General features: G+C 31.6%; 1 protein-coding gene and 1 non-coding gene across 2 annotated transcripts; one reads left to right on the top strand and one right to left on the bottom strand.

Annotated features, from left to right (window-relative positions):
• Positions 1-7,958: 7,958 nt before the first annotated feature.
• On the bottom strand, positions 7,959-10,797 carry LOC132757119 (uncharacterized). The gene is made up of 2 exons (XM_060748308.1): positions 10,081-10,797; positions 7,959-9,536 (listed from the first exon to the last, which is right to left on the bottom strand). The coding sequence occupies exons 1-2, from the start codon at positions 10,477-10,479 to the stop codon at positions 8,982-8,984; spliced, it is 954 nt and encodes a 317-aa protein (XP_060604291.1). The 5' UTR covers positions 10,480-10,797; the 3' UTR covers positions 7,959-8,981.
• Positions 10,798-10,906: 109 nt separating this feature from the next.
• Positions 10,907-10,979, top strand: Trnat-ugu (transfer RNA threonine (anticodon UGU)). Its single transcript has one exon. It is a non-coding gene; the product is annotated as a tRNA-Thr (tRNA).
• Positions 10,980-13,901: the final 2,922 nt, after the last annotated feature.

The following is a 13,901-nucleotide window of genomic DNA, read 5'->3' as shown; positions in this document are numbered from 1 at the left end:
CCCCTCCCGCAAGTAAAAATACACTTCTTCATAAATTATAAATATATAAATTATGAAAGTGGTGTCACAGACAATAAACACTGCTGAAAACAGTTTATAAATGAGAATTTGAGAAATAAAGTAACGCGAAGGCTTATAAGTCTCGATTTGAAATTTTATAATTCTTTTTAACGCCATAAACTGTCCTCATTATATAGCCATTTATTTTAGTCTGTTTGGACAAACCACGCTAAAATTGAATTGTTTCTTAGAGTCTAACTATAACTTAATTCCCCATTGTGCTTAATTTGATTTTTGATCTAGCTATCAACATATACCAAATGTTTGTCCGTGTTTGGTTTAACGCCACCTCAACACAATTTAGGCCATATGGCGCCAAAAACATGATTTGGCTAATCTAGGGTGTTACAAAGTTAAAGCAACACCAGGGGTTTTTCAGCGCACCTACACAATTTACGATCAATGACACCAAAACAGATAATTTTGCTGACCTCTGGTGTTACAAAGTTAAAGCAACACCAGGGGTCAAAACCATCCCACTTGCTGGAGCTAAGAGAAATACAGACCACTTAGTCGCCTCATACGGTCACGTAGATACGGTGGCTGCAGTTCTGATGCCTCAATCATTGAATGTCACCCCTATGGCCCGGGAAGGGCTTAATGTAATATTGCCTTAACTTGTTGCCAAACCCATTTGCTTTTTGTTATATACTCATCATTAGTATATTTGACATGTAATTCATGCAATAACATGTTTAAACTAAAGGCCAACCCTCAGCCACAAGGGGGGTATATCAAATGTATATTTCTGGAAAATTTCATTATTATAAAAGAAATGATTAAACAGGAAGTATGTTAACAATATATACGACGTGAAATGTTATCACCCAACCAAAAAATAAACGCTGATAAAAATAAGGAAGTTTTTTTTTAAATATTCATCACGGCACAATCAGTGACTATACACCTTCCTTGCATGCTTGTTATTTCACCAAGGGCTCGATTGTGAGGAAGCTTAATCTAAATAAACCACTACTGAGTCGGTTTCTAATAGGTACTGATGATGAGGAAACATGGGAAGTTTATTTAAGCTCGATTGCGAAACGAGTTCTTGCAACTTATATTAATTACTTCCCAATCTGCTTCCTGAAACCAAACAGTACTGGTGACATTTGAAGTAACATGGTCCTGACCAAAGTAGGGCTCGAACCCAAGATCCCTGGGTTCAGAGGCAGACACCTTAACCACTAGGTCACTACTCTCTTTAAGGAAACATGGGTGTGACCAGAAAAATGCTCGAACCCATGATCCCTGGGTTGAGAGGCAAGCACCTTATCATGCTATTTAGCCACAGTACTTGTGTTTGACAAATCAGGAGCATGTAGATCTGTTAGGAGAATTTATAATTTATAACACATTAACTGATTTTTTAAAATTTATTTTGACACATAGGTCTACTATGGTTCCCTTCACAAACACATATTATTTTTACTATTATTTTAATTGTAAAATCAATTTAACCTAGCAAAACATATTAAAATTATCAAGTTATATGTTTTAATTGAGAAAAATCATGAAAAATAATATTTTATTACATAAAATCAGATAGTGTTTCAATAACATCCTTATTCTATGAGGTTCACACATATATACTTTGTATATAGTAACATCAACAATATACAAGAAGTCTTGATATTATAATTTGTTGATACACAATTATTATGAACAAACATATGGATTCCCCTATCTGTCAAGTCTTTACAAATCTTACATAATATAATAGACTTAGAAAACCAAACTGGATAAATTAGCTATACAGTAGCCTACTTAAAATTGTAACCCATCTTAAAACTTTCCATTTAAGCAGACATAAATTAACCATTATCTCGCGTAATATCTTAAAGGGCCATTATTCTTCAGAAATGACATCATTTCTATTTCTCGTTTGCATTTTTAGCTCTGTTGGCAATTGGTATAATTTTAGTGCATTTTTAGTACAATGTATTTTGTATGGAAGTCAAAAACTTTTAACTCACTGCTTTGTTTACATTTTGCTACCTTTTTGACACATAACTGCATGTTCCGCCTTCTTTTTTAGTTGTAAAACATCTTTAGTAACATGCTCTTAAGCCATTATTTAAACATTATTGAACACATGTTTAACATTTCCAAAGAATTAAAAAAAAATGTATTTCTTAGGCATAATGTGCCTTATAATGGACTGCTACATCCTTTCATTCTGCCAAAAAAATATCATTATATTCGCCAAAATTTCATAAATTAATCATAAACTACTGACTGAATAACAAACAGTGCAGACCATGATCAGACAGTGTTGACCATGATCAGACAGTGCAGACCATGATCAGACAGTGCAGACCATGATCAGACAGTGTTGACCATGATCAGACAGTGCAGACCATGATCAGACAGTGCAGACCATGATCAGACAGTGCAGACCATGATCAGACAGTGTGGACCATGATCAGACAGTGCAGACCATGATCAGACAGTGCAGACCATGATCAGACAGTGCAGACCATGATCAGACAGTGTTGACCATGATCAGACAGTGTTGACCATGATCAGACAGTGCAGATCATGATCAGACAGTGCCGCAAGTGCAGACCATGATCAGACAGTGTGGGCCATGATTAGACATTGCAGATCATGATCAGACAGTGCAGATCGTGATCAGACAGTGCAGACCATGATCAGACAGTGCGGACCATGATCAGACAGTGCTGGTCATGATCAGACAGTGCTGACCATGATCAGACAGTGTGGACCATGATCAGACAGTGCAGACCATGATCAGACAGTGCAGACCATGATCAGACAGTGCGGACCATGATCAGACAGTGCTGGTCATGATCAGACAGTGCTGACCATGATCAGACAGTGTGGACCATGATCAGACAGTGCAGACCATGATCAGACAGTAAAGACCATGATCAGACGGCACAAATGTGCTGGCTTATCTTGGGTCTGCACAGTGGTCACATGGGTAGAATGTGTTGCCACCAGCAGAACAACTTTAATTGCAATAAAGATATGCATTATGGAATGACTTTCAAAGGCACTGACAAAATGGCATCATTTTAATTAACAAAACAAGTATTACTGGAATGTTTCAGCAAAAACTGTTACAGACTTGGTACACCAATGTGTTGGAAAATATGATTTATTTCAATAAATTATAGCATAAACCATACATGTAAATCAGTAAGATAGGTCAATATCAATGAATGAACATTTGTGTCTATGCTATTAGTTGTAAAGATTTTTGACAGGATATGATGACCATGCATAAATATCTGTAAGTTTATATGACCAAACTTATAGATAAGTATACCTATATAGATACACAACTGTTTATTTCAAGGTCATATAACTTGTCAAAAAAAACCCAAACTACTCTTTATAACAACTTGATAACAGAGCTTGCACAATTCCTTTAAAATTGTATTTGTGTTAATCTTATTAAAATCCGAACATTGTTTTCGCTCCGTTTCTCTTCGTTACGAAGTGTAGACTGGAGGGACAATTAGGATATGATTTTAATGAGATTGTATTTGCATGGGTAAAAAGGAAAAAGTAATTCTTAAAGTCATAGAAGGTGTGTTTATAAATCATATAAACATCACCATTATCCATAAAAACTTTTTCTACAAATGTGTAGCATATACTTTATAAAGTATTTTCTTACAATTACCTGTGTAAGCATTTTTGACAAAATTAATATATAACACATAATTTGACAAAATTAATATATAACACATAATTTGACAAAATTAATATATAACACATAATTTGACAAAATTAATTTATAACACATACTTGTGCTCAATGTTCTCAATGTAAGTAAAAAATATATATTATGCTATATCAATAACAGTTTGTTCATTAACATGTCAGCAAAAAGGTGTGACTGACAGTCATATATTATAAATTTTCTATATAAATAATTTTACCTTTACTTTATGTTTTAGATATACACATATTTTAATTTAATATTGTAAAAAACATATCTTTTATTTTCATATATCATGTTACTCTCATGTAGATTGAAATGAAATTGTTACTCAAGAGCCAATCTACATTCATGTTTTTTTACAGTAATTAAGAGTCTTAACAATTAAATATATTTTGGGTTAATTCAAACTTGGTTTGCTACTCTGGGGGTTTAGAGCTTTTTACAAGCTAACTATTTAAGAGGCAGTATGTGTTTTCAATTTCAAAACTGGTTTTAATTACTGACTGCATATACCAGAGTTCTGAGAATAGACCGTGGATAAATTCCCACAATCTAAACATCTTCCCCCGTCTCCCACCCCTTACCTGAGTTTGGTTTGTTTCTTTTTTTGGTGTAGTTCATCATTAATTTCTTTTACTTAAAAGGCAGCATACTTAAATATATAGGTCCAGTCCCTGTTACCTAAACTATAGTTGAGTTTTTCTATTTTGACTAAAAAAGTAAAGGGACTCCACTGAGGTTTAAAAGCCTAAAAACATAACGTTTGAATTTCTTACATAAATGAGCTTGGGCACTTTAAACAGACAGATATGCAGAGATAGTTAAGAAATATACTTTGAAATAAATTGAAAATCATATCTTTATGCTTTTCTTAGCCCGATTTGAGTGAAAAGCGTTTAAACACTTTTCATTTGGGTCATTTTTTTACAATTTGAATAAATATTCTGGAAAAACAAAATGCGCGAATGATCTAAAATTTTGCACAAAGTATTAGTGGTCTAAACCTACATCAAATGGTACATTTATCTGGAAATAATATTTTCAGTCCCATCATGTCAAAAAACCTCAGTGGAGTCCCTTTAAGGTTCTATGGACTGGTGCCTAACACCTTGCACATTAAGGAATCAATTATTTTTTTCTGCAGATGGGATTAATTTTTATTATTTGCACTGTTTTAAAAGTAAAATAAAAATCAACGGTTTCCTTGACCGAGTGTCCAATTATTTCTGTAGCATCAATAATGTATATATTTTCAAACATAGTAGCAACAAATGTCTGAAATCGATGAATTCTAAATATTTAAAGAGAGTGCAAATCCATCTACAATACAGGGTTAAGTATAAAAATTCCACAAATGGTACATACAATAAGGTCGTTGCAATTTTATATTACATGGATTCTTAATATTCATACAAAGCAATTTACCTTAAAGCTAATGATCCAATTACAACAATTGTAGATAGAACTTTATGGGAAATTAAATTCTTTAAAGGCCCATTATGGCTCAGAAATGCTTTTTTTTCATAAGATTTTTATTTTTGATGTTCAGCTATATTTTCAAAAAAATTTATACTCAAAGGCCAATTACCTGAGCCAACATTTTTATGCTGCTTTTTGGCAATCATTGAAGTACTGTTATAATGATCAACCATTTTGTATGAAGTCAAAATATTACTTTGTTTACACTTTGCTATTTTTTTCAGCACTGCTTTCTTTAGGTGATATGTACCAACATGCTAATGCTCTTAAACCATTAATTAAACATTATTAAACTCATATTTGCCTTTTACAAATCTGTTACTGGTATCTAAGACATAGCTAGTGTGCCTTTAAATGATTAAGAACAATTAAAACAACAAAAAACAACATTATCTAATTGTATGTGTTAAAAGATAAAAATCTCAGTGTAAAATAAAAATAGATTCTATTATAATCATGCTCTTTTTAGTGAACTTTAAATATCATAAATCTCATTCATACATGCATGTATGTAATAAAATATATTAAATTTTTATTAAATCTGACCTAGATATACAAGTAGAGTTGATGCAGTTGTACACTATGTTTTCTTTAAAATGATGTACTACCAAAAAAAAAAGGTGTTTATTATCATTAAATGATGAAAAAAATCTATGCAGTTCAAATATTCTGTGCTCAAATATATATAATATATTCTGTTATTATGATGCACACTATCACATATTATGGCAATTTTTTAAACACATAGAAGAATAAAAATCTACAATAAGGGTAAATTAGTAAATAACTATTTCTGCTTAATAATAATAAGAGTATTTCACAAAATGTATATAAAATTACAGTAAATTCACTTAACAAGCATAAACTTCCATGTTTTTGTGTCAATTTCTCAAGAATTTAAAGAGCTAGATTTTCATTACATGAAATCTGCCTAAAAATATTGCATTTCATTATTGAAAGTCAATGTTTTTCAAAAAATGTAAAAAAATCTCTTTAATTAGGTCATACCGACTCTTGGAGGGATAAATATATAAACAAAGAGCATCTCTGTTTTAGTACATGGTATTACGCTATCAAACAATTTTAGAGAGTAATATCAGTAGTTTAAAAAGGAGTTTAATTTAGTAAATCAAAATCCATGCTAGAGTTATGGGTCATCTTTAACAACTACCTGAAGTTACATGTATGACTCACAAAAAAAAAACTAAGTGCAAGTTGCAGCAAAACTTAGTAATACATACATGTAGCTTTAAAAATATGCAAAGAAGTTTGTCTTTGTAAAAAAAAATTCAAAGTCTTAAAATGCATTTAAATATACATGTACATTAACTTAATGTGTCTGTGAATAAATTGTAATGGTACAACTAGAAATGTATCCAGAGGAAACTATTTTGTCAGTCTACAGACAGACAGTTGGACAGATGGACAACAGAAAATTAGTATGCTCCACATCCTCCGCCAACCTTAAGTGGACTTGAAAACCTTGCTGGAAATCAGTAATCACACAAAAAAATATTAACAATTTTTTTAAGTGTTCAAATTTCTTTAGCTAGCCATATCTGACCATTGAATCTTTCTCCATTCAAAAGAAAAGAAATAATCTGCCCTGCCCCTCTCTTAAAAAATCTAAATTTACATAAACTCCACTATTACTGGCCTTTTAGAAATGAAAAATTAACTGATCAGAACCTTGTCAGACTTTAAATAATTATATATCACTTTCAATCACATAACTTTAAAGTTACATTAAATAAATATGTAAAAATATTTTGCCGTCGGCCTAATAACCAAGCATTCTACTGTTTTATTAACCTTATTAACAGTATTGTTGTAAATCTCATCAAATATTGTTCATAAATTAAGATTTTAAACGGAAAACCCCACGGTAACACTAAAGTTCGTATACGAATTTTAACATGCAAATGAAGACTATAATCAGTTCATGTATGTGCTACGTCACAGTGTTATAGTTGCTATACAGAACACCGCAAATACGAGATTTTCATGTGCATACACACTTTAACCGTTTTAGCTTCACGGTGCATTTGGCATAGCGTTCAGAAAAGAGTAATCATCTCGTAAAAATATTAAATTTGTATAAAAACAACCGTTACAAAGCGTAAATATACCGTTATATTAGGACTGCTACTTATAACCATGTTTGTTGATTTAATATTGATGTACGGATGACCCGAAGGCGGAGTTTCTCATGCAAATTCCGATTTCGCCACAATGAGGTCGCAGATGTTTATGCTTATAAAGCTCATTTTGGTTGCCTTGACACCATAATAAGATCTGGAGTCGATATGAAACCAAATTTACTAATGAAATGTCGCTATTTCTGTTTTTAAGAAATTCATTTAATGTAGCTTTAAGATATGTCATTGGTGTCATTTGCAACATTAGCTGAAAAACAGCCAAAATGTTTCTTTAAACTATATTTTGACTTCAATTATGAATATATAACATTTTCATTATAGCATGAATATATAACACTTTTATTATAGCTTCAGTGGGATTAATAAAGGGAGTTAATTTCTAAAATTCTTAGAAAGCTAAAAAGTCAAAGACATCTTCCAGTTGAAGAATTAAGCTTTGACACACAGTTACACACGTTATCTTTAAAATATAGGAATTCATTTGTTAAATCTTGTAAAACAACAATTTAATAATAAATCTGAAATTTAAAAGCTTTTAAGATTATGATTACCCAGATGGCATACATTCTTTGTAGTTTATATAGTGCCTCGGGTAGATTAATGGTTTTTTAACCTCCCTAGCTGTTGTTCTTACATGGCACATTGAAATTGCAACCGAATAATGTTTTGGCCCCAAAAATAGCAAAGAAAAGATTAATAGACAACCATTGAGAACTGTTTAGGAATTTTACCATTTCACAATCCAGCTTTTTTCAGGTCTTAATGTTTTAAGAGCAATATGTATTTAGATCCCATAGTGGTAGAGGGTTGGTGGTGGGTTACATTAATGACTGGTGCATAAAGCGTAGGGCAGCTTTGTGTCATCAACATAATTTATATTATATATAAGTAAACTTACAGTAGGTAAATATGTGTGCAGCAGATAATTGTAATAAGTATTTATCACATACCCCTGCCACTTTTGCGACTCGGTATTGCACTGCCGTGCAAATATTTTGATGCGACGTCATTACGTTATACAAACACAGCGTTAAGACACGCTAAATGTTAGCGATATACTATAAGAACGTCAATGAAAAATGTTACTTTTCAATTTAAACAGTTTTTATTTTGGGTATGTGATAAATGAAATATTATACATGTATTATATATGTTCATAACTGAATTTATTGAACTCATTGAATAAAATTATATTTTGCTTGTCATAGGCTTGCATAATATAATTTTATTCAACTCCTTCAATAAATTCAGTATTGGACCTACACTCACTCAATATATTTGATTTTTTAAATTCAATGTAGAATATTTTCTCTACAATCTTTGAAAATCGTGCCTTATGATATGAATTATGATCAGTATGTAAACATAATATACATCTTTTGAAAAAATAAAATTTTAATCCATCACCATGGAATTCTTTGTTGTGTCAGAATGACACTTCATCGATTATCAGTAAGTTTTTATTTACATGTTATTTATCTACAAAGAACTAAATTCATAGTTGCCATTATTACATTTGATTGCATTATCTTGTGTTCACTATTCACTAAACATATGTAAATTCTTCCACAGACTTGCTCCCTCCCTCAATAATTTACTGGACTCAGTCCAAGAGGGAATAAATAGTTCCGTCTCAATTCATCCGTACTAATTTTGTTGTAACTAACATTATCCCTTTGGTTTGTGTGGAAGTGTGCTTTGTGGAAGTGTGCAGTTGTGCTTAACACTTCTGCCTCCTCATCTTTGAACCCAGCTATGAAATTGGTTGAAAAGTTTTCATGGTGCACACTTAAATTTGACATTGCCCAATGCATTTTAATGTCTGAGACAAGACGCTTCTGTGTTCTTGGGGTGCGAGTCTTTTTCATCATTCGTCTTGCAGTATTTAACACTTTGATAAACTTCACATTATCTGGCGACTTACTGGGCGTGACCAAAGTGATATGAAATCCAGTGCCCTTATTCCTGATCATTAAAAGAAACATTTGAAATAGTCGCTCCTCATCAATCCTTGGGGTGACTACATAGACGGTGGCCCCACATCCCAGCCAATCATCAATCAGGCTTTTCCACATCTTCATGATAAAGTCATGCATCATTATTCCGCCGCCCTCTGGTATCATGTCAATCAAATCTTGAACCTATTGAAAAATCATAAAAAGCAAAGTTAAAAGTATAGAATCTCTTTTATAAACCATAATTGAATATTATTACACAAACATAACCTAGCTAAGAAGTAAAAAATTAAATCATTCTTTTTTTTATAATTCAAAACAGATCTCGAATGATTATAATCATTCTACGATGTGCTGTATGTCAGTTTGGATTAAAATATCCGTCCGAAGGGTACCAGTCCATTGGGCGGTAACTTAAGACTTGACGAGATACACCCATTATTATAATAATAAGGTATTGGTAACCCTCTGGATGGATATTCTGATCTGATTCACAAACACGTGTATACATGTCGGGCACGTCCCCCATGCCAGATGAAATTTCGGTCCAGCATGGGTAAAACAACTTGAAACAACTCCAAAGGCAAGAATATATGTAATCTAACTCTGCATAACATTATCGTTGGCCTGTGTTCAATCTGCAGTCAATCAGTACTTCATTAAATTATTATTTATTAAATTATTTACGTTTAAATGAATACAGTACATAATTAACTAAACTTAAGTATACCTCCTCAACATTTTTGTCGAGTTGTAAAAATCGTGTAACTGACGTGTCTGAAGCATCTGCCAACTCTTCGACCTCGTCATTTCCCGTCTCTAAAACATTGGGAAATTCATTTGTCATCCATAGCAAATGTTCTTTTCCACAAACTTTCATAGTTCCTGATCTTTTGTTTAGTTTCAATGTTACTTTTGGTCCAACACTGATTTTAATGATGTCTTCCTTTTCCCTAAATGTATCATTTGGATACATGACTTTGAATATGTTCATCCACCATGGAACTATATCCCTATATGTCGATACTATGACGACTTCGTTTCCCTTGTCAAAGAAATCAATGTCAAACGGTGTTGGGGTACTCCACACCCGCGCCAACATGTCAAGTCTCTCTTTTTTAGAAGGCATTTTTTCATAAAGTTGTTACACAGGATTGTTAACATGAAACTGCTGTGATTACATCTGGAATGGTTACCCAAATTAGGCTGAACTTTGATACTTCCGTACTTTTTCGTCTTTAAAAATTTTGTAAACAAAACCAAGCGAGTGTCAGGTTATTTTACTGCCTGTGAATGTTGGTATCTCGGCTTTGTTAAAACTCTTTAGCGTACTACGATAATAAGGAACAATAAATTTGACAAAATTCGTTTTTTAATTACAAAAAAAAACGAAATATTCAGTAATTATTACACCTGTAATTATTTCACCTGGGCGCAGCCATTACTGAATCGCTGATTGACTAGTCACAATATTTTGTCAACCAATCAGATTGCTTAAAACAATAACACGTTATCACGAAAATATGGACATATTACGCATGCATATGCGTATCTAAGCCTCCATAGCTCAGTGGTTAGAGCACTGGTCTTGTAAACCAGGGGTCGTGAGTTCGATCCTCACTGGGGGCTGGTGAAAAATCTTTTCTTTTCATTTGAGCAGGTATAATTTATTCTTCAAAATCTACGTTGTACCACGTATAATTATAGATACGATTGAACCAAGAAAGGAACTGATATTGTTGCAGTATACATATGAAATGTACACATGTATGCTATCTAAATTAACACTAAACAACCTTGTCATAATCTTTATACAGTTTAAATAGCCCGGTTTAATAAATATATAAACCGTGAATTTTACACGTACGTTTTTAAATTTCTACATTATCACGATCCGTCCCGGCATTCATATTCTCTACATATATGTTCAAATTAAACGACACGGATGATTAATACTTTTACATGTGTTTATGCTTGCTCAAACAAATCCCTTTGTCTACAAAAATGAAAAACTGTATATAGAGGATATTCAAGTTTTTTTTTCTATAAATACAGCATTTATTTTCATTTCAAGTGGTATGAAAATAAATATTTCATAAGTGGCAGTAGCCACGAGTGAAATATGATTATTTTCATACCACAAGATGAAAATAAATCCTGCATTTAAAGAAAAAAACTGATTTTTTCTGTCTATAATATATTTTTCTCTTCTTTTTTACCTTAAAATTTAAAAATAAACTTTCCATTTAATTTTGTGTATTGGCTGAATTTATATGAAAGAAGTCCGACAAGACACCAGTGAAAATACGGAAAATATGTTTCACATCATGGAAAAATAAAGTTTTATGTACAGTGAAAATACGGAAAACGCATTTTATCAGCAATATTTTTAATATTTCATTTATTAGTATATAAAAGGTCTGTAGACGCTCTCTCGCCGATTGCATGAAAGTTCCATCATAAGATGCCCTTTGAGTTTTTGAAGTTTAGAAGGATTTATGCGCATAAATCCAAGATTTCCAGTTTCCCCCCAAAATTTGCTATCTCTGGCCAGTGATGAGCATTTAATTATAATTACATGGCTTGTCACAGTATCACTGATAGCAGCACCCTAGAATGTTTTATGATCCTATCATGTTTCAAGGAGAACATTTCAGATATAAGGAAAACGAAGATTTTCATAGGTACATTCAATTTTTAATAAGAGTTAAAGACTAAAAAAAAAAAAACTGGATTACATTAAAAAAGGTTTTAGTCACTTACAACTCATAATCACAGGGACTCGGTTCCGTGTTGGGATAGTGTAGGGTAAAAATAATTTTAGAGAAAAAATAAATTAGAGATCTATAAGTATTTTTTTCTAAAATTGCTTTTTACACTACCCCAACAATGTGCCGTGTCCCTGTGATCACAGTAAAAATACTAATGTAAATTACTTTCATTCAATTTGGTAGAAAAAAGATCTCATCTTTGAATGTGAAAAAAAATTGTAAAAAAGGTAGCGAAATGTAAATAAAGTAGTATTTTGACTTCCATACAAAATACTAAATCACTTAAACAATACCAATTGCAAAAAAGCAGAAAATAGTAAAAAATTGATGACCTTTAAATTTATAGTAAAGTTATAAGTTCAAAGAGAAAATATCTCTTGAAATAAAGATGCTAGAGTTATGAATATTGTCATGCATGATGTTAGTAATGACAAAGAAATTATTTTATCTAGAGTACTAGATATCATTTCTAATAACAAAGATTATACTTAGAAATATATGAATCCATAAATCCCAAGTTCAAAAATGAAATTGAGATAATTCTAGAAATACAGATATAAGTGTTAAGAAACATATTTTGAAGTGCAAAAAATATCAATATACAAATATAATATATAAACAAGAGCTGTCACAGAACGTGACAAATGCCTCAAAGGATTCTAGTTATAAACCACCTATTACATGTTAAGTGTGGTGGTAAAAACTGACATAGTTCGAACCCCAGCAGTGACCTTTAAGTTAGACAAGAAACCTGGGTTAGGTTCACAACACATTGTCCATCTATGGTGATTTAATATTAAAAAAAATTGAAACTTTCATGTATGGATTCGTTACAGAGCGGACACAATAACCACCATTTATATGAACAGAACAGAACATATATTTTATTTTGAATTAAGCATATACAGCTCATCTTCATATACAACAAATATATACATGCATGAATATGAAAAATGGTAAATGCATATCAATAAATGAAATAAACTAGTGCGAGTGTAATACAACACATGTAATATATACAATCCTTATATAACTAAGGTGGTCTTATATAACATTATCCGGCATTCAATGAATCAAATCTTCATTTGAAAGCTTTGTTACAATAATTATATAGCTAATTTTGTTAACACTGACTTCCTTTCTGAATTCAGCAATTCTAAGAATTTAAACATGCTAGGGTTTCTTGTAAAATAGTTGGATATATACTGTTTCCTAAGAGAATCATACAAAGTACAAATCAATACAAAGTGATATTCATCTTCGATGTCATTATTGTTGCAAATACACAAATGTAGTTCATTTCCGGTCATTTCTGTCAATATTATTGTGTCTACCTGTTTCTATGAATAAATTGTGAGATGGTAATCTAAGTTTAGCTAATATATTTCTTAATTTCATAGAGTCAACAATATCCAGGTATTTAGACCTGCTAAAATCGGTTTTTGATATGTTTATTCAAATACAAAGAAGAACAAAATATGTACACTAGAATGCCAATTTGTGATATAAATATCTTTTAAACGACCATGTAGGACTGGTATAAAATATATTTAGCTTAAATGATTATGGGTACATCCACACTTCATTAAATCAAGCACTTTGCAAAAGTGCTTTGACTTTAGACAACCAATTTACAGTATTAGACTTTGACTCTATCTCCAATCTCTGACAATTAACGATATAATTTAATATACAATTGCTTGTTTTATTTTGATATATTTTTATAAAATATTTAACAATTCTTACATGACGTGAAATATATAATGGAAAATCGGCCTAC

Source organism: Ruditapes philippinarum, unplaced genomic scaffold (genome assembly GCF_026571515.1).
Source record: "Ruditapes philippinarum isolate M1 unplaced genomic scaffold, ASM2657151v2 ctg207_1_1_1_1, whole genome shotgun sequence".
NCBI classification, from domain to species: Eukaryota; Metazoa; Mollusca; class Bivalvia; order Venerida; family Veneridae; genus Ruditapes; species Ruditapes philippinarum.
The sequence above is the reverse complement of the archived record's forward strand: the minus strand, read 5'-3'. Positions and strand labels throughout refer to the sequence as shown.

What these genes read in the sequence shown, in the direction of transcription:
- LOC132757119 (XM_060748308.1), bottom strand. Translation starts at nt 10,479, where the DNA reads ATGCCTTCTAAAAAAGAGAGACTTGACATGTTGGCGCGGGTGTGGAGT. An exon ending in TCGACAAAAATGTTGAGGAG is followed by an intron (nt 9,537 to 10,080) that starts GTATACTTAAGT and finishes ATTTTTCAATAG; the next exon opens with GTTCAAGATTTGATTGACAT.